Source organism: Brienomyrus brachyistius, chromosome 12 (genome assembly GCF_023856365.1).
Source record: "Brienomyrus brachyistius isolate T26 chromosome 12, BBRACH_0.4, whole genome shotgun sequence".
Taxonomy (NCBI): Eukaryota; Metazoa; Chordata; class Actinopteri; order Osteoglossiformes; family Mormyridae; genus Brienomyrus; species Brienomyrus brachyistius.
The window spans coordinates 16,503,812-16,525,524 of record NC_064544.1 but is presented as its reverse complement, the minus strand read 5'-3'; the positions used below and the strand labels follow the sequence as shown (position 1 = coordinate 16,525,524).

The following is a 21,713-nucleotide window of genomic DNA, read 5'->3' as shown; positions in this document are numbered from 1 at the left end:
GTTCTGTTTGCAGAAGGCTACATGGCAGGTTACTTCTTGGTTCAAAATTTCTAATACCGCAATATACAAGAACAAGGTGAAGCAGGAGACACTGGCCAATGACCAACAACCAGCCAGGTAGAGGGCAGAAACAACTTTCTAATGCAAGAGATGACCGTGAACTTATACGACAGTTTTTCATGAATCATCCATCGTTTGACATCAACTGACCTTCAAAAGGAATGAGAAACATTAAGTACAGGTGTGAAGTGCACTGCTAGGACAGTTTGTATCAGGCTCCTAGAAGCAGGACTAAAGTCCCATAAAAACAATGAAGAAGCCCTTCATCAACGAGAAGCCAAGAAGAACCAGGCTGGAGTTTTAAAAACAATATTGGTGAAGCGGGTCGCCGAGCCATGACACTAATTTTAATTATTGAAAATGAAAATGTGGAATGGAAAAAATAGAAATGGAAAAAATATGAGATATGAATATGAAAATGTGGATGGCATAGTGGTGCAGTGGTTAGCACTGTTGCCTCACACCTCTGGGACCCAGGATCAAGTCTCCACCTGGGTCACATGTGTGTGGAGTTTGCATGTTCTCCCCATGTCGTCGTGGGGTTTCTTCCGGGTACTCCAGTTTCCCCCCACAGTCCAGAGACATGCTGAGGCTAATTGGAGTTGCTAAATTGCCTGTAGGTGTGCATGTGTGAGTGAATGGTGTGTGAGTGTGCCCTGCAATGGGCTGGCTCCCTGTCCTGGGTTATTCCCTGCCTCGCGCCCATTGCTTCCGGGATAGGCTCCGGACTCCCCGCGACCCAGTAGGATGAGCGGTTTGGAAAATGGATGGTTGGATGGATGGATGGAGGCAGTTCCGGGTTCAACCACAAAGTGGTTTTTATTGCACCATATCGTACCACTAAAACACACTCATTCTGCCCACTGTGCCCATTGCTCTGCTTACCCCTAACACACACACTGACACAAACACACTCCCCAACACGCTATGTACGATAGGAAGCACTTAACACTACACTTGACACATTAACACAGCACAATTACAAACTAACACAATAGCTACCGAGAGCTATTTACAAAGCTGGCATCAGTTCAACCTGCCGTTCTGCCCGCCGGTACACTGGCACTACAATATATATTATTCACAGACACACACCCATAAATTGATAAATATGTGAAATAAAAAATTGTGATGTGGTCTCTTAATTTTTTCCAGAGCTGTATACAGAAGCTGAGAACGGCTGTGCTTACAATTGTTTTTTAATGCTGTTATCTCGAGATCTCGTACAGCTTAAATATTTGCACATCGGGGCACTAACTGGATCACTTTGCTGTCGTGGCTACTGCAGAGTGGATGTAAAAAGTTAATTAATATGGTCAGCAAGTTTCATCGTTACCAACCATTATTTTCTTTGTAGAAGTTCACATTACTGTAAATATGACTGGAAACCCCTGCTCTAGATCGTATATGTGCCATATTTCCTATAATACAGAGAATGAAATTAAGGTCAGTTCATTCAGATTTAAGGTCAAGACGAATTACAGAGATACATTTACATTTACAGCATTTGGCAGACGCCCTTAGCCAAAGCGACTTACATAAGTGCTTTAAGTCTCTACAATGAATTCTTTGGATACAAGCTCAATAAAGACCCAGGCTATGAATACCATGTATCTGAATACTCTGTTGGGAAAGTGCCATTTTTAATTTTTTTATTTATTTATTTTTTTAAATAAGGAAAAGAGCTCAGGGTAAGATGCTAGAAGTACTACTTCAGATATTTCTGAAAAAGGAATGTTTTAAGTTGTCGCTTGAAGACATTCAAGGATTCAGCTGTTCGGACACCTAGGGGGAGTTCATTCCACCAATTAGGTGCCAGGACAGAGAAGAGCCGAGATGTGCATCTTCCTTGTGCCTTGAGGGGTGGTGGGACCAGTCGAGCAGTGCTGGAGGATCGGAAAGATCGTGGTGCAGTGCGGGGTGTGATGAGGTCTTTTAGGTAGCATGGTGCCAGACCATTTTTGGCTTTGTATGCGAGCATCAGTGTTTTGAATCTGATGCGTGCAGCTACAGGAATCCAGTGGAGAGAGCGCAGCAAAGGAGTGGTGTGGGAGAACATGGGAAGGTAAAAACAAGTCGAGCAGCTGCATTCTGAATCAGTTGGAGGGGACAGATGGTAAACCCGCTAGAAGCGAGTTGCAGTAGTCAAGGCGTGAGATGACGAGGGACTGGATGAGTATCTGGGTAGCCTGAGTGGAAGGAAATGGACATATCCTCCTGATATTAAAGAGGAGAAACCGTCAAGAGCAAGAAAGACTGGTGATATGTGAGGAAAAGGACAAACGATCGTCCATGGTAACCTCAAGGTTGCAAGCAGAAACCGAAGGACGGATCAGGGAGTTGTCAAAGGAGATCGCAAGGTCCTGGAGGGGGGATGAGTCAGCAGGGATGTAAAGCAGTTTGGTTTTACTAGTGTTGAGTTTTAGTTGGTGAGCAGTCATCCAAGATGAGATGTCTGCCAAGCATGCAGAGATCTTAGTGGAGACATGAGTGTCGGAGGGAGAGAAGGAGAGGATGAGTTGGGTGTCATCGGCATAGCAGTGGTAAGAGAAGCCATGTGAGGATATGACCTCACAAAGAGATTTAGTATAGAGGGAGAACAAAAGAGGGCCAAGAACCGAGCCCAGAGGGACACCAGTGAAAAGACAACGTGGGGTAGATGTGAATCCATTCCATGTCACTTGGTATGTTCGGCCTTCTAAGTAGGAAGCAAGCCAGCGCTATGCCAAGCCACCAATGCCAAGACTCCTAAGGATGGACAGGAGAGTCTTGTGGTTGACCGTGTCAAATGCTGCTGATAAGTAAAGAAGGATGAGGACAGATGACAGTTTGGCTGATCTGGCAGCATGTAGGTTCTCAGTGACTGCTAAGAGGGCAGTCTCTGTAGAATGAGCTGCTTTGAAGCCAGACTGATTAGGATCCTGGAGGTTGTTCTGAGAGAGATAAGGAGAGAGCTGGTTGTAGACGGTGCATTCGAGGATTTTTGAAAGAAATGAAATAAGCGATACTGGTCGGTAGTTGCAAGTGTCCGAGGGATTTAGAGTGGGTTTTTTTTAGATGGGAATGACCCTGGCTATTTTGAATGCTGTTGGTACATGACTGGAGGTTATGGAGCCATTAATGATAGTGATGATGAAGGGGAGAAGGTCTAGAGAGATTGTCTGAAGCAATGCGGAAGGGATTGGATCAAGTGGGCGGGTGGTAGGATTGGAAGATGAGATGCCTTTCATGATCTCATCTGCTGTAAGACTGGAAAACTGGGCCAGTGAGGGGGGAGGGAAATCCTTAGTGTGTAGTGTAGTGGATAAGGAGGGAGAGAATGTCTGACAGATTCCGTCAATCTTCTCGTCAAAGAAATCGGCAAAATCTTCAGCAGTCAGGGAGGATGGAGCAGAAGGTGGTGGAGCGTTGAGTAGCGATGAAAAGATGTTATGGAGTTTGCGAGGATCACGTGAGGATAATTCTAGTTTTTCTTTGTAAAAGGCAGTTTTAGCTGCAGTCATATCTGAAGAGAATTTGGATAGCAGAGTAAGGTAGGAAGACAGATCTGCATCAAGCTTAGATTTGGAGGTTTGGTCGAGTGGGCAGGAAATGTTGAAAACCGGGATTGGGCAAGACGGGTAGGGCAATGGTAAAGGATACTAAGTGGTGATCATAAATGTGAAGAGGGGTAGAAGTGATGTCGGGAGCTGGAGAGGGGCGGCTGAAAACCAGGTCGTGGACTTTACCTCCTTTGTGTGTGGGAGAGCAGTTGTTGGATGTTAGAGAGAAGGAATCGAGAAAAGGGAGGAGACCCGAAGGAAGGAGCTTGTCATGGGAGAGGTTGAAGTCACCAAGGAGAATGATAGAGGAGCTGTCAGGGGAGGAGAGACTGAGGAGAGTATCGAGCTCCTCTAGAAAGTAACCTAGGGGGCCAGGAGGGCGGTAGACAACAATGATCAGAATATTGAATGGAGAGGAAACTGCAATTCCATGGAATTCAAAGGATGAAATGTTGAGATGGGGCAGAGAGAGGGGTGTGTAGCACCAGTTCCGAGTTACCAATAGACCTGTGCCACCGCCCCTGCCAGTCTGGCGAGGAGAGTGAGAGAAAGCATAAGCAGAGGAGAGAGGTGCCCAGGTAGCCGAGTTCTCAGGGGATATCCAGGTCTCAGTCAGAGCCAGAAAGTCAAGAGAGATACATGAAAGCTGGCAGGAAGGAGCCAGAGAAGCTGCTTTGTGAATACTGCACTTACTGGGACTTTACATGCATAAATGTAATGACAGACATGGGGTGGCCAGAACAGTTATTCAGTTATGATTCATAAAGCCCAGGAGTAGATAATCAAAGGAGTGGGGGCTGCCACTCAAATCTGTATGTTTATATTACTTTAAAAATGGGTGTAAGCAATACCAGACAGATATCCTTTCTGACTGTGGGTCTGTCAGTTGAGGATGTACACACAGCATGTGAGACTGTATGTTTGTGTCTGAGTGCCTGACTGAGACTCTTATGAACCCATCTCTGTGAATGAAAAAGAACAAGTTTTCAGGTTTAAAGGTTAAATATTTTGAGACCTGTTGGTTTTTATTATAGTACAATGGGAAATAAAAGGAAATCCATACAAACATAGCTATGCATAGTGTGTGTGGGGCGTGGGGGGGGGTTGTATATTAGGTTTAAAATTCTATTTCTTGATGTTGTCGGTATCATTTTTTAGGTCCTGAGAAAGATCCATGAGTGCAATCAAAAAAGTAAAAATGCCAAAAGTCTCATATTTTGCTTGGTTACTTATGGTTACGGTTAGGGCTGGGTAGGGGTTGAGGTTATCATGTTGTGATTGGTTTTCCCCATAAAAATGAATGGAGAGTCCCCACAAAGGTATCATTTTAAACTTGTGTGTGTATGTGCTCAAATGTATGTTACATGATCAGTACCACAATCAATGTTTTCTGCAGCTTGTTGGATGAGCATGATGGGTTATAATGTGTTTCTTTTGTTGAAACTTTTACTGATTTCAGGTCAGTTTCTTTCATATTGCACTTAAATTATAAAAAGGGCCCCACAAATGTACATATTGATCAAATCTGCCAAATGTCAGTTATATTATATGGGTCGTTCTTTGAAGTTTACAGGACCCTTGTGTTACACTTATTATACATGCAAGAGACACAACAACTAAATTTACATTTAGATTCAGACAAATGGACATGTGTCTGTGTATGGGTGTCTGACTAAGACTGCTTATGGACCCATCTTTGTGTATGGGTGTCTGACTAAGACTGCTTATGGACCCATCTTTGTGTATGGGTGTCTGACTGAGACTATATATAGACCTGTCTCTGTGTATGGGTGTCTGACTGAGACTGCATATAGACCTGTCTCTGTGTATGGGTGCCTGACTGAGACCGCTTATGGACCTGTCCCTGTGTATGAGAAAGACAATCCTTAGTTGGGTTTTCTGGATGTCCATACGGCTTTGATCCTCATTATACTCAGATCGACATTTCTCTTAAACTATGCAAGTCTTTTCATATTCTTAAATATTTGGTGGTTTATTACTTATTGTAAACTGAGATTTGAAAGAGTCCCTATATGTATAGCTTTGCACAATGTGTCTGTGTATATGTGCTCAAATGTATATGAAATGATCAGTAACAATCTATATTTCTTGCAGCTTGTTGGATCAGCATGATGGGTTGTAATGTGTTTCTTCTGCTGAAACTTCTACTGATTTCTGGTTAGTTTCTGTCATATGGCACTTGAGATATTTCTCATAAGAAGAGCTGCACGAATTTACACATTGAGCAAATCTGCCAAAAGTCAGTCATATTATGTCTTTCTTTGATTTTTACAGGACCCGTGTGTTACATTTGTTATACATACCAGAAACACATCAATTAAATTTACATTTAGATTCATACAAATTGATTATTTACAGTATGTATGTCATTGATAATAATGTAAATCCATCAGCCTGTCAGTTTAAAGATGGACTTACAAAAACCTTTCCTCTTCTTCCTCTTCAGGTTTATATTTTTCTATTTGTGATTATGTGCATTTGTGTCTCTCTGCCTGTGTGACTTTTTTACAGAGTTTCACAGTCACTGTTCATGCCTTTCACATCAGTACCATTTTGTAAACATAAACCTGACCTGGACTGACGCCCAGGCTTACTGCAGACAGAACTACACTGACTTGGCTACCATTGATAATATGGATGAAATGAAAAGACTAACTGAGTCTGTAGGCTCTAATTATACTGGGGAGGCTTGGATAGGACTGAAGAATGGAACATCACTGAGATGGCAGTGGTCCTCAGGAGTAGGAGACACAAGGTACATCAACTGGGATAGCGGTCAACCAAATTCCTGGAATAATGATCAGCACTGTGCCGATTTCCAATCCAGTGGTGCATGGAATGATTATTCCTGTTCAACAACATGTTATTTCATCTGTTATACTGGTGAGTAACATTATCCAGCTCTTTTTTGACAAGTGGAACATGCCTTTGAAAGTATACTATCCAGCTATGACTTACCCCATAGTAGCTTTGAGAGGTAAAAAGGACTACAGCCTAAATGAGAGTACATTCTGTTTTGGGTATTAGATTAGATTAGATGAGCTTTATTGATGCCAGAGGGAAACTCTTGTGCATTCTTATGTTAAAATTGATACAGTGTGAATTGAGACTTTGCCATCTTGCTCATTTGATTTCCTCTGCTGACCCCTGGAGGATGGACTCCCCCTTGAGTCTGGTTCCTCCTTAGGTTTCTTCCTTCTAGGGAGTTTTTCCTTGCCACTGTCACCTCTGGCTTGCTCATTGTGGGCTTTGAGCGGGGCGGGGGGGGGGGGGGGGAGGCTGTATAACACTTTGAGACAATGTAATGCTGTGAAAACGCGCCATACAAATTAAATTCAATTGAATTGCATACAGGAACAAATAGGTTGAGCGAATGCAGTGAAACAGACAAGATGCAAAGACATTTCACCATGCGAACAAGTAAATGTATTGCAAACAAATTAAAAAGTATACAAGACACAAACAGAATCCTGAAAAAATTGAGAATTATGGAGTATTAATGAAATAAGTGAATAAAACTAAACTGTGGAATTAATAAACAGACAGCAGCAGCCTTTTTCTATTGCCAAGGTGGTTTCTTCCTGACGTATCATTGCTGGGGTGGAGAGTGACTTATAGGCTTGCTTGTAGCCGGTGATGGTCCTCATCTCATTCCACACTTCCTTTCTGCTGTTCACCTGTAGCTTATGCTACAGCTTCTCCCTGTGGCAGTGTTTCTCCTGGCAGAGTTGAATCTTCAGTTACACTTTCACCTGTTTAAGTTCTTCCTTGTCTCCAACCCTGAAGGCCATTTTCTTATTAAGAAGGTTCTTTGTGATCCACAGTTTGTTTTTCGGAAAACAGTGCACTGATTTTGTGGGGACTGTGCTCTCCACACAGAAGCGGATGTAGTCCTTGATATAGTGGCTGTATCCCTTAATGTCCTCCCCATATAACTCATATAGCGTGTACCAGTCTATTTCTTTTAAGCTGTCCTGCAGAGCCTCTTCAGCCTCCTTCATCCACTTCCTTATGGTCCTAGTGGTGACTGGTTGAACTGCTGGTGTGTAGTTTGGTATAAGGTATATTGTACCATACTGTACCATACTGTTATCAGAGCTGCCCAGGGGTGGTAGCCTGACTGACTTGTATGCCTCCCTCTGGCATATAATAAGTCCAGAGTCCTGGATCCCCTGGTGGTCCAGCCCACAGACTGATGAAAGCTGGTGAGGCTGGAGGAGAGTGAAGCCTGGTTGAAATGACCAAAAATGGCAATTTAGGCAGTGAGGTGATCAGTGGTTAGTTTGCTAACCACAGAATATATTTTATCTGTGGCTACTGCAGCATCTGCCAATGGGGGCACGTATAAGAGCAAAACAACGGCATGTAGAAACTCCCCTGGCATGTAATATGACCACAGTCCCACAGCGAGAAGCTCCATGTTCGAGTCACAAACCTGTGCTTTTATTGTACCGTGTTCAGGGCTGCCACCATTTCTCATTTAGAAAAACAGCGATTCCACCTGACCCTCTGTTTACCACTTTTGTTCCTATCAGCACAAATGATGTTTTAGTTAAACTGGTTCTCAGCCCAGTTTTCTGCAGTATTTGTAGAACTCATAGCAACTGGTCAGTGCTGAGAACCAGTTTGTCTTGTCAGTGACCTTATGTTGCCCATGATAGATGGAGGGGAGGTTTGTACCTTCTGCCTCTTTTCCACAGCTGAGCTCCAGCTTTCTTACCCTGTTGGTGTCACACCAGATCTGCCAGCAGTTTTACCAGCATTGCTGGCTTCAGTGGGAACGGGGGTTACAGGTCCAGCAGACCATGATGCGTATATGTGAAAGCTGCCATCTGTGATTGAAATTGCTGATGGTTATAGAAGCAGGAAAACATTCCTGTTCCACGGCATGGTAGTCACAGGTTTACGTAAAAAGATGGGAAAAAATAAACTTACATTAGTAAGAAAATGAAGAAAACATAGAAACACATGGGTGCTGTAGCAGGCAGCCACTCAAGGCACTGCATACAGATTATGGCATAGAGATTATGGTATACAGATTATGGCAAAGGTTTTTCAATGGCTTTGCTCTACAGATTTCCCCACAAGGCAGCGAAACAATTAAATACAGAATCACATATCGATTTTAGGGGAATAAAAGAAACATCAACCAGGAGTGTCACCTCACTGACTATAATTTATTGATGCCAAAGCCAGTCCCCCATTTTAGAATCAGGGAAAATTATAGTTGATGTGTATTTAAAAGAGTAAGTATTGTGCCAGTGTCATGCCCGGCTCGTCCGCTCCTCGTGTGTGCCACGCCCCCTGCTTAGCCCACGTGTACTTCCCTGATCGTCTCCTGCTGTGTCTGATTACTTTGATTAGTCTTGTCCTGTTTTAAGTCCTGGTCTTACCTGTGGTCCTGGTCCGTCATTGATGTCTGTTGCCGTCCTGCCCCGGATTTCCTGAGAATAAACCCCCGTTTTCCCGTATCCCGCTTGCCTGCCTGCTCCTTCTACACCTGCCCGCTTCGCCCAACCGCGTACCCGTGACAGCCAGCATAAGAATTGATATTCTCACATGAATTTATAGGTTTTAAATGAAAAAATTAATCATAGAGTTTTGACGTTTCAGTTGAATTTGACATTTCAATTGATTTGTTCAGCAAAGGCTGGTGTTGGACTCGGTGGGTTTGGATACTGTACCTGTGATCAGAAGGTCACTGTTTCAGCTCCCAGAATGACTGGCACAATGATTTCACCACTTGGGTCCTGAACCAGGCCCTTAATCCCCAAATAATCCAGGGACTGTCTGATCCTGCTCTTTCAAAAAATGTATGTAACCTTGGATAAAACGATCTGCTAAACAGCTTAAATGTAAATGACTTCTGGGTTATTGCTGTTTCTTATGCTGTTTACAACAAATCCACAGCTCCCACCTATGAAGATGGAATAAATGCTACCTGGAAATTCACCTTGATTAAAGAAAATATGAATTGGTCTGATGCTCAGAGCTACTGCAGACAGAGTTACACGGACCTGGCCACTGTGAGGAATAAAGAAGATAATGACTTGATACATACAATGGCTGCAAGTGTCAATTGGGCATGGATTGGCCTGTTCCAGGACACATGGGGATGGTCAGACCTGTCAAACTCCTCATTCCGTAACTGGAAAAATGGCCAAAATGATTATGTGAATAACGCATGTGCTTTAGCTCAGGTCACCTGGCCTGGGACATGGGATGTGACTCCATGTGATGAAAAGCATCCATTCATATGCTATGATGGTGAGTAATGTAACTTTACTACAGTGGCTGATTCTCACATTTATCTAACAACTTTAATTTATCTTACTATAGAAAAATACTGCACATATAAAACTAAAAGTACACATAACACTGCACAGTTGCATCAGAAAGTTATTTTGTCTTTTGTGAATTTCACTCCTTCTACCCTTCTGATAATAAATTCCTTTCTCCAAGTTTCCAAATGTCACATGACTTTCTCCTGAACTTGGCTTTCTGACAATCATCTTACCTTCTGCCCCAGATAATCTGATCTTGGTAAATAGTAACATGACCTGGAACAAAGCCCTGAATTACTGCAGAATGCACCATTCGGACCTGGTGTCTGTCCACAATGAGGAGATCCAGTACTGGGTCAGTTGGTTGGCTGAGGATGCCTCCACTGATCATGTCTGGTTGGGGCTGCGCTTCTCCTGCTACCTGAACTTCTGGTTCTGGGTCAGTGCAGAAAATTTCAGCTACCAGAACTGGGCCCCAAACAACATATCCAAGAGTAACTTGTGTGGAACCACAGGGGCAGTACAATCTAAAGACCCACATTACTGGGTCAGCCTGCCTGAGACTAAGATGCTCAACTTCATCTGCTCCAAATATCCAAGTAAGGCTGATTGACGAACACAGTACCTGCAGAATAAGTACATGTACAACTACAGAGTTACATCAGAATCTCGTTTTGTCTTCTCTTTGCTTTGCTTGTATATTTCACTCCCTCTACCCTCTCATTACAAACTCATTTTTACAAATTCCAAATTTTCCAAATGTGACTGCATCTTGTTTGTTAATGATGTGGCATATAGAGTGATTTCCAAATAATAATAATGCGCCTCCTTCCATATTTAATAATCTAATTTGTTTTCTAAAATCGATTTGGGAGGTGAAAATTTATCCATTCATCCTTTTTCTATACATGCATGTTCTATGCTGGTGTACAGGGGTACGAAGCTGAGCCTGAAAGCTCTGAGTGCCTGCGAGGTATAAACCCATATCAAGGTGTAACAGATCAATGGTACATGTGATATGTGCTATACAGAGTGATTTGATTATATTTAGATTTAAAGAACTACTAACTGTTTTTATTTAAGGTGATAGCAGAAGAGAGTGATGATGAGGGATACAGAGAATGTTCTTCTTTCCACATGTTAAGCAAAAAAGCTCAAATACCCAAAACTGGCATTTAGAACAAAAATGTTTAGTAATGCTTCAGGTTCAGATAAGTAAAAATGAAGGCACCAGATGTCTCTAAATCAATGAACATGTGTGTCTGCATGGTTTAACGTTTTGAAAATAATTGACACAGCACATTTTGGTAATGATTAATGTTTAAATGAATGCGTATATTTAAAAATGACTATTTGTCATTTGATTACACATTTGTATGGAACTGGATGTGACCAAGTGTGCTGACGTCTTCTGTTGCTCAGTTCTTACAGGAAAGAGAACAGTGGTGAGACTGACTGTCAGTACTGATGGAGACATAAAGGATCCTGCATTCAGCAGCCTTATGTTAACTCAGGTCAGTTCAGTTCTCTTGTGGAGCTACACAGAGAAAGACACAGATTGACAATAGATGCTGAAGGAAATATTCCGTTGTGTTATTATCTAGCTAAAGGCGAAACTGATCAGCGCAGGCATGTCAGAAGGCACCGAATTATCCTGGAGGACTCAACCTGATGGCCAAATCTTCCATCTAAAGGACTAAAGAGCATAAATGAGAAGGTAACGGGTTTGCAACATCTAGTTATTGAAGGTGTAAGTAAATACATCTTCAGTATTGTTGTAATTATTATCCCACTGCGCAGTTTGTGTAACATAGTGTAACTATGTTGTATATATTGAATATATATTGTATTACTGTACCTTCATTTAGTAGATGCTTTTGTCAAAAGATTCAAACAGCAAACTGGGAATTCACAAGGCTTGTGTCTACATTATGTCATGAGCAATCAGTTTACAGGAGAGGTAACAGAATGGTGTATCTGTGTGTTTTCCCTTTGCAGGGGTCTGTGAATTTGGAAGAGATAAATCCTCAGTGTGTCTGGAATCGCAGAGGGATTTGAGGACCAGAGCAGCCCAATATGCATTGTTGATGTTTGCTTTCTACTGAATTCATGATAATACAAGTGATTTTCTATCCTTTTGTATCTGCATAAGATAAACCTTCATATGTGCTGATCCAGAAACAGATAATTACTAACTGCATTTCAGGCCTCACAGTGCTCACTGATTTACTTGGTGTGTTTCAGTTTAATAGACGATAAACATTTAGAGGTGAAAATATTTTCTGTAGCCTAGGATTGTGGGTTTAACTCCTGCCCCAAATTCTGTATTTGTGAAGATTAAATGTTCTCCTGTGATGTTACCCTCCACAACTGTTCATAAAAACATTTAATAACATACAGAAAATTACAAATTATTGCATAGGTGTGTTGAGTGTTTTGTTCCTACTACATGTATTTAACTTTAGTGAGGAGTCAATAAAAAGTCTTATGTACTATGGGCTCATTAATGTAGCTGTGGTGTCCCCTGTGAGGGGAAGGGGGAATTACAATTTATGGGTTGTTTATGGTTTGGTTTTTTCCTATTCTCTTTTGTTTTCCTTCTCCTTTCAGCAGTGCCACGAAAGCTTGGGGAGGTTGCGCCGTCCCTCATTGGTAATTGAGGGGCGGGACTTGTTAGATTTGGTTGGCGGAGGCGGGGACTTGATCGGGGTTTAAAGATGGCTACATCAGAGTGGACGGGAGCGCGGTCCGGGGACGGAAGGTAATCGCGGCGGTTGTTTTAAGGAGGCGTCGGTGGGGCGATGCGGGCTTTCCCAAGCGGACCGCGGACGTGAGTGAGCTGAGGTACCAGGCTACAAGTCACGGGTCCGCGGTATCGATAGAGGGATAGCGAGCGCGCAGCCATAGCGTCTGGGGAGGTAAGAGCAGTGGGAAGGCGACGCAGATGACGGTGGGGGGAGTGGCCTGGGATACTGTGCTTAGAACCCGGAAGTAAGGGAAGGTTCCTAACCGGTGGGGTGTAGGACGTATCCGTTCGGGTTGTAGCCGGGACGGTGTGGTTCCGGGGTTGTTTTGGCTTTGTTTCCCCCACAGGTCTAAGCTCGCCGCCGTGGGTCGGCTGGCTTGGGAGGCACCGGGTTGGTGCATATCGCAGCCAACGGATTGAGGCGGTGAGCGGCGTACAAGCTACCAGGCTAAGAGAAGGACGGTGGGAAGAGTTTCGGTTATCTCCCACGGGACCGAGAGAGTTCCGGGAGGAGGTGGACGCGGCCGGAGGGTAGCGGCATTGCTGAAAAGGGATAGTTAAGTTTTGTTTTGTTTTTTTTATTTTTTATTTTTTGTTGTTTTTGTGGGCCGGACGAGGGAAGTGCGTCGGCCCAGGACTGAGTCTTTAGTTTCTTTTTTTTTCATTTTCGTTTCTTATTATTATTAATAATATTATTGTTATTATTATTAAATTTTTGTTTGGGGGTTAGGTTTATGTAGGGGGGACCTTTGCAGGTCACCCTTCGGTTTTGTCCTCTCCTATGTTAACTGACCTCCTCTCCCCGCTGCATAAGTGTGCTGTATATAAGGGTGCCGTGTGCTGTGCCACTGTGTGATTAGTTGTAGTGGATATTGGGGGAGGTGTGAGTGCTGTGGGGTTGTTTTGGAGTAGTATTGGGGAAGGAGAAATAACACTTGTAGTGGTAGTGTGATTTGCCTGTTGGTGGGAGGGAGGTGGTTGTTGCCTGGGAGTTTGGAGTATCTGTAACCGAGCCCCAAATAAATCTGTGCCAGCTCACCCAGTTGTTTGCCCCATTGTGTCATTGCCCCAGGAGATCCTAAAGGGTGTGTGGGTAGCATTGTGCTGTGTGAAAGGGTTAAGGGGAAGAATTAAAGACTCAGTACAAAAATAGTCATTAGGCAGTGGGGGTCCTACACCCTGGGCCACCACATAGCAGGTTGTAAAATTCATAATGACTGTATAAATCATTACATTCTTACACCGATAGCAATAAGTGCCATGGACACACACAAAAACACAAACCATCCATCCCAGAAGCATTGTGGGAATAACCCAGGCCGAGGCACCACCCCTCACAGGACACACACACACACATCTGTGGGAAATTTTGGCAGCTCTAATTCCCCTAAACATGTTTGGAGACTGAGGGGGAAACTGGGGAACCCAGAGAAAACCCCATGATAAGATAAGAACAGGGTGGAGACTCAGACCCTGAGGGGGGAGGCAACAGTATTAACCACGGCGCCAACATGTCACCCATAATGCAACACAACATCAAAGCTTACATTAACCATCCTGCTACACAAACAACAACAAACTAATTTATTTTTTGTATATAGCGCATTATCACAACATTACATCGACTCAAAGTACTTTACAGCATCCCCACCCAAAGCCCCCAGTGAGTAAGCCATAGGCGACAGTGGCAAGGAAAAACTCCCAAGAAGGAAGAAACCTTGGGAGGGACCAGACTCAAAGGGGGAGCCCATCCTCCAGGGACTGGCAGGGAAATGGGAGAGATGGTTAAGTGCCGAGTCATACTGTCCAAATCATAACATTTGAGACACAACCAGGGAGCAGGGAGGTGATGACAAGCCGGTGCCGACACTCCCTCAAATCGCCAGGCAACCAGAAGTAAGGCAGTGGGTCATACATGGAAGATGATACAGGCAGATCGGCGAATTGGATGCAGGGACGTCACTGGTAGTGACGACGTAACATGTAGCAGGGTGTGCTGGACATCTTGATAGATTGAGGTCTCTACGCAGCACCCTCCAGGAGGAGTAGGGGAAATAACATGTGCAATTAGTCAAAAGTAGGGGAGACTATAGGCAGTGCTAACAGTTAGGTGAGTGCAATATGAAGTGCAATCTGCAAGCTCCGGCAGATATGGCTATGGCAGCATCAGTTGGAGGGAGAGGCAAGTGGGAACGCAGGGAGCCAAAGAAGGGAGGATAAGACCGGTGTAATGCGATCAAATTTTTTAGTGTTTGTTAGAACTCTGGCTGCTGCATTCTGTACCAGCTGAAGTCTATGTAAGGATCCAGACAGGCAACCAGAAAGGAGGGCATTACAATAGTCCAGTCTGGAAGTTACAAAGGCATGTATTCATTTTTCTGCATCATGAAGGGAGAGCATCTTCCGAAGCTTGGCTGTGTTCTAGTTCTAGTAATGCTTCTATGTGAGCATCAAAACATAGATCTGAATCAACTAGAAGACAAAGATTTCTGACCACTGTGTTAGGTTGTGTAGGAAGGCCACCAATGCCTTATTTCATGCATCCTTTGCCCAATTACCAGAACTTCTGTTTTTTCTGTGTTTAACATGAGGACATTTTTGTGCCATCCAGCACCGAATATCTAATAGACAGTCTTCTAACCGAGAAAGCAGAGATGCATCATCAGGCGTAACAGATATTTATAACTAGAGACTAGAGGTACAGATACCAGATATCAATGGAGACCAGGGAGCAGGAAAGAGAGGAACAGAGACAGACTGAACACACCACATCTAGGAACATCAGATGGACAGGACCCAGGACATGGGACAAGGGACAATGAATAGGGGCATGGAATTGACAAAGGCAAGACCAGGGACAGCAGAAAGGACACCCAACAAGACCAGGACAGGGTGGGCAGGTACAGGAACCACCGTGAGAGAGACGGCAATACAGAAGGGGGCCACAAGGGACACAGGCCAGGACAAAACCAAGGCAGGACAGGGAATGGGACAGAGCACAGTAGAAGTGAGGACAGGCTCTGGAGGCATAGCAGAAGTTAGGATAGGTGGAGCAGGCCCCTGTGGACTGGCGTAGGACAAGCGTAGGCTCAGGTGCAGCAACAGCCTCAATGGGCAAGGTTCTGGAGGCACTGGGTCAGGCAAGGTGGCAGCTGTGGATGCAGCCAGCTTCCTCCGCTTCATTCTTCTGCACCTGGAGAGGGTGGGCGGAGCTGTGGCTAACTGCGGGGAGCTGGCAGGCTGAGGGGCTTCATGCTGTAAAGAGAAGGAAAGCTGAGGGGCTTCAGGCTGTGGAGAGGCGGCGGGCTGAGGGGCTTCAGGCTGTGGTGAGGTGGCGGGCTGAGGGGCTTCAGGCTGTGGAGAGGCGACGGGCTGAGGGGCTTCAGGCTGTGGTGAGGCGGCGGGCTGAGGGGCTTCAGGCTGTGGAGAGGCGGCGGGCTGAGGGGCTTCAGGCTGTGGAGAGGCGGCAGGCTGAGGGGCTTCAGGCTGTGGAGAGGCGGCGGGCTGAGGGGCTTCAGGCTGTGGAGAGGCGGCGGGCTGAGGGGCTTCAGGCTGTGGAGAGGCGGCGGGCTGAAGGGCTTCAGGCTGTGGAGAGGCGGCGGGCTGAGGGGCTTCAGGCTGTGGAGAGGCGGCGGGCTGAGGGGCTTCAGGCTGTGGAGAGGCGGCGGGCTGAAGGGCTTCAGGCTGTGGAGAGGCGGCGGGCTGAGGGGCTTCAGGCTGTGGAGAGGCGGCGGGCTGAGGGGCTTCAGGCTGTGGAGAGGCGGCGGGCTGAGGGGCTTCAGGCTGTGGAGAGGCGGCGGGCTGAGGGGCTTCAGGCTGTGGTGAGGTGGCGGGCTGAGGGGCTTCAGGCTGTGGTGAGGCGGCGGGCTGAGGGGCTTCAGGCTGTGGAGAGGCGGCGGGCTGAGGGGCTTCAGGCTGTGGTGAGGTGGCGGGTTGAGGGGCTTCAGGCTGTGGAGAGGCGGCGGGCTGAGGGGCTTCAGGCTGTGGAGAGGCGGCGGGCTGAGGGGCTTCAGGCTGTGGAGAGGCGGCGGGCTGAGGGGCTTCAGGCTGTGGTGAGGCGGCGGGCTGAGGGGCTTCAGGCTGTGGTGAGGCGGCGGGCTGAGGGGCTTCAGGCTGTGGAGAGGCGGCGGGCTGAAGGGCTTCAGGCTGTGGAGAGGCGGCGGGCTGAGGGGCTTCAGGCTGTGGTGAGGCGGCAGGCTGAGGGGCTTCAGGCTGTGGTGAGGCGGCAGGCTGAGGGGCTTCAGGCTGTGGAGAGGCGGCGGGCTGAAGGGCTTCAGGCTGTGGAGAGGCGGCGGGCTGAAGAGCTTCAGGCTGTGGAGAGGTGACAGACTGAGGGGCTTCAGGCTGTGGAGAGGCAGCGGGCTGAGGGGCTTTATGCTGCATAGAGGCGGCAGGCTGACTGACTTCATGTGGACTGTCAGCAATCACTGAACCTTCTCGGCCTCCAGGGGATCTGCGTCCTGGGTGAATCTTGCTAGCACCTTCTCCACAGGCCAGAAGAGAGCTTTGGCTTCTGGGATCCTCCAGATTGCAGGATTTCTCCTCCACTCCAGGTGGGTATCCAGGAGGGAGAAGAAGTCCTGCTGGGAGTCTGATCATTCTTTCACAACATGAGATGGGGTTTGTGAGGAATCATAAAGAAGGAAGGTTCTTGTGCAGTTTTAGGTTTACAAACTGCCTTTATTTGGGGCAAGATAAACTTGGAGTTGATGGGTGAGGTCAGAACCAGGGTAATCCAAACAATGTCTAAATCTGAAGACAATAGTCATAGTCAGAAAACAGGTGAAGGTCGGGCAATGTACAGTACGTGAGTGATTGGAGGGGCAAGATGGGTCATGGGCAGGCAGAAGTTGGGCAATGCGGACCTCAGAAACTGGGGACAGACATGGGGTCAAAGAAAATCAGATAGACAGGCAAGTGAGAATAGTCAGGAAGAAACGCTCAAACTCAGGGCAACCCATGAAGATCTCGTGTCTGGCCACTATGCCAGACGTGAGTAAGTAAGCAACATAATCAGAGTAATGGGTCGCAACTGTATACAGTATAACACCCATACTGCTCAGCTCATTTTGCTGAAGGTTCATAAAATAAGTACTGAATTTGGTTTGTCGTCATTTCAAGCTGATGCAGCCAAAGACTGGAACTAGCTGCAAAAATCCCTGAAACTGGATAACTTTGTTTGAATGGCATATTTCCATCCATCCATCTATTTTCCAAACCGCTTATCCTATTGGGTCGCGGGGGGTCTGGAGCCTATCCCAGAAGCAATGGGCACGAGGCAGGGAACAACCCAGGATTTAGGGCCAGCCCATCGCAGGGCACACTCACACATCATTCACTCACACATCATTCACTCACACATGCACACCTATGGGCAATTTAGCAACTCCAATTAGCCGCAGCATGTTTGTGGACCGTGGGGGGAAACCGGGGTACCAGGAGGAAACCCCACGACGACATGGGGAGAACATGCAAACTCCGCACACATGTGACCCAGGCGGAGACTCGAACCCGGGTCCCAGAGGTGTGAGGCAACAGTGCTAACCACTGCACCACCATGCCGCCCTGAATGGCATATTTGAAGAAAGTAATTACAAATATTCTCACTGATATAGGCAACTGTTTTCAGACTAACACACCTACCTGGCAAAGAAGTCAGCTGACCGCTTTGCTTCTCTACACTCATCTGTCAGGTCAAGGTACCGGCCTTTCTTCCACTCAAAGGCCGCGTCCTATCCTCCCTCCTAAGGGACAGTGAGGTATGATCACTGCCTTGGCCATGTAGGACCATAGTACAATCTCTGGTGGCAGGTTGGTTGTAGCAATATCAATTGGACACCTGAGCCTCTGGTCAAGGTTCACCGCCTGTCAGGGCTGATCTCTTCAACTCAGTGATGTTCTGAGCTCCTCCTTCTTCTCTGACAAAGTGCATAAGCCGCTTTGCTGTTGGTAATGAGTGGTCTCTGGCTGCTTCCAGCCTGTGTGTTTCCAGGATCTCCACTAACTTTTGCAGGTCTCTGTCATGGTGCCACCTGTATCGCCCCTGTGTCAGTGCTGTTTCACAACTGGACAGGATGTGCTGTAGGCCTGGATTTGGAGCATTGTAGAGTTCACAGCTCTCCTTTGAAATGTACCAAAGGTGCAGTTTGCTGGGACTTGGCAGGGTGTCATAAGTGGACCTTATCTGGAAGCTCAACCTGGCTTGGGGTATCTTCCACATGTCAGCCCAACTTATAGTCTTATCAATCACTCTTTCCCAGGTCGTCCAGCCTCCTTGCTGCCTATGGCTGAGAGCTCTGATCTTTTACTGCTCCTCTATCCTGACCAACTTGGCGATCACTAGCTCCTTTCTCTCCTTCTTTATGGCTTTGGAGCACATCTTCAGCGCAGCCCCCCACCCAAGGCCCGTTCTCCTTCACTGTGTCCTGCTGACCACTTCGTGGTGTTTCAGTCTGCTGATCACCTGGTCAACTGCCAGTTCCGCACTCCATTTGTGACCTGTTCATATCAGGGCCTTGGTGTTCTGCACAGCTTGATCTGACGAGTCCCTTGCCTTCTCCTGTCTGTATCCCAGGAAGATAGACTTCATTGGCAGCTAAAGTGTGTTCCTTCCAAAAAGGCCTGTGCTGGAGAGACTCTGGGGTAGATCCAGGCATTCCCTGGTGTACTTGTTGGCTTTAGAGTCCATCTTCAGCACTGTGTAGGTGATGATCTTGCACATCTTGAAAGGACACATCAGACACCTGTATAAAATGAACTGGTAGCACCAGACCTTAAATTTACCCAGGAGATGGCTTTATTTATCAATCCTTTCAAGGCCTTCAGAGAAAATAAATTCAAGCAACTTATATATATATATATATATATGTTATATATACGAAATATTGTCATTGTTAATTAAAAAGAATAATGAGCAGAACTAGATATGTACCTTAAAACAGTCCTGGAGAACATTTAAAAAGAACAACAGAATTGTTTATGTTACCTCTTTAGACCATTTTAATTTAGTCTTTAATTTATTCAACTGTTCATTCATTTGCCACCTTGTTGCACTCTGGGTGTTTCACACATTGTCTTGGGTTTGCACTATATGTTTATATAACACAAACTGTCATACAGGGTCATGCTTGTTGATTTCTGTGTGTAAAACCAGAAATAGGAAATTTAGTCCATTATTGTAAATATGATGATTACAACTCAATCAACAGTATAAGGACACACAAGGACCAACAGAATGAGATGCAAGAATGAAAGATATACATTGATTTCATTGTGATTTTATTATTTTACTTTGCTTATAACATGAGAGTCAAACACAAAACATTTAACTTTATTAGGGAAGCTATCACATCTGTATTATTTGAGATGCATTGCAATTATGGCCACTTTTTATTTATTCTGTCCCTACTGTTGTAATGTTGCGTCACACCTACATCAGATAGTGTTCCTAGCAAAATACCTCTTGGCAGGGGTGCCGCTGCCCCCATGAAAGTACAGTATATCATACTGGGCCCCCAACCCAATAATAACTTATTTCACTCATTCGGTCACTGTCTTGTTTCAGTGCTGCTCCCTTAATGTCACTGTGTAGCTCAATCAGCTGCAGCTCTCTCATTCTTTCATTAAGTTACACAGTTTATTTTCGCTCTCTCTCCCTCCCTCCCTTGCTCTCTCCCTCCCAACAACAAAGCCCTGGTAAACTTCCTGAAGTGGAAATGCCCCAATAGTTAGGAAAAGACTAGTGTATTCTTTGCACTTGGACAACCTCTTTTTTTTTTACAATCACATGTCAGTTGTTCTTTTCTCACTTAGATGCTGTGACAACAAGCAGCCTGGTCACAGCATCAGAGGTGGAAGCTTCAGTTATTTAATTGTAGCTGCACAATGTTAGGGAATAGGATGGTGAAGGGAGCAGACAGACAAGAACATAAATGAGAGACATCCACTGGTGCCACTGAGGGGACTTATGTCTGTATTGTGCTGAAATGTGGTTCTATGTGTTCATTGTTCTGTTTAATAAAAAGAATATGTAGTATTCAATCTATGTTTTGTATTAAATTTTCAATATATGTTTTAACTCAATAAAGAAATTGATCTTGTGCTTCAGTGTGGGACATTCCAGTGTTTTATGGTGCATGCATGTTCCCCGTTGTATTATTGCTCTGTGCTGGATGGTGAAAATAATCACGTGATGTGAGCTGGGAAAAAGCAACAAGAAAAACGAAAGACAGACATTTTGGTTCCAGCAAAAGGATAATATATAAGAAAAGTGAATGGATGGTGGATCATACAATGGGCTGTAATGGGATGTAGGGTCTTGGCGTTTGTTATGGGTTTAAAGGTAAAAACTAACTTCCTTAAATGTATGTCGGTAATCATGCTTAGGTGTTACTGTACATCCCTGTCATCCCAGCATGTCTACCCTGCCCCTTATTAAAACGCTAGAATTCAAATTAACACCAGAAGGCAAAGGAAGCGAGATCATTTATTTTTGTTAAGTTTTATTTCTTGACTGGAGTGTATAAAATGAGACAGCAATGTAGAATCTGCTTTTTTCTACAATGTGTCACAAAACATTGTCTGTTTTTATAAATTCTTCCTTATCTCAGTACAGTCTGACTCTCCTTCCCTTTGAGTGAGTCAAGTATGTAAATGTTTGTCCACCTCCTGAAAGAATGCAGAACAAAAGGGTAAAACAAATATACAACAACATTTGCATTCTGCTTTACATACATAGTTCTATATACACCTGGAGGGATTCCAGAACATTGTGTTTGATACAGTAGATAATCTCATTGTCAGAGGCACAAAGAGTCTTTCGTACAGTGAGAGAGAAATCCTTCCGATTCACAGAGATCAGGTAATGGCATATATTGCATTTTTTCTACCATCATACTTTAAATTTTCTTTTTTTAAAATGCATATTCTAATTCACAGTTGTACACTGGCTTGAGCTTAATATTTAACGGATAATGCAAAATGTGCAACTTTTTACAAAATTAGTATATATATATATATATATATATATATATATATATATATATATATATATATATATTT

The 21,713-nt window shown here is 45.0% G+C and overlaps 3 protein-coding genes across 3 annotated transcripts in view; all 3 read left to right on the top strand.

Annotated features, from left to right (window-relative positions):
• The window catches only part of LOC125704503 (macrophage mannose receptor 1-like), a 138,905-nt gene extending 126,713 nt beyond the window's left edge, over positions 1–12,192 (top strand). Inside the window, exons 3-8 of the mRNA XM_048970122.1 lie at positions 6,135–6,506; positions 9,534–9,890; positions 10,153–10,506; positions 11,330–11,421; positions 11,512–11,624; positions 11,906–12,192. Of these exons, the coding sequence (XP_048826079.1) occupies positions 6,135–6,506; positions 9,534–9,890; positions 10,153–10,506; positions 11,330–11,421; positions 11,512–11,607 (1,271 nt within the window). The 3' untranslated portion in view covers positions 11,608–11,624; positions 11,906–12,192. The remainder of the gene's footprint in view (positions 1–6,134; positions 6,507–9,533; positions 9,891–10,152; positions 10,507–11,329; positions 11,422–11,511; positions 11,625–11,905) is intronic.
• LOC125704519 (putative C-type lectin domain family 20 member A) overlaps positions 1–21,713 on the top strand; it is a 126,168-nt gene that overhangs the window by 15,088 nt on the left and 89,367 nt on the right. The window lies entirely within an intron of this gene.
• LOC125704499 (macrophage mannose receptor 1-like) overlaps positions 21,435–21,713 on the top strand; it is a 106,384-nt gene continuing 106,105 nt past the window's right edge. Inside the window, exon 1 of the mRNA XM_048970112.1 lies at positions 21,435–21,513. The gene's annotated coding sequence lies outside the window, so the exon portion shown is untranslated. The remainder of the gene's footprint in view (positions 21,514–21,713) is intronic.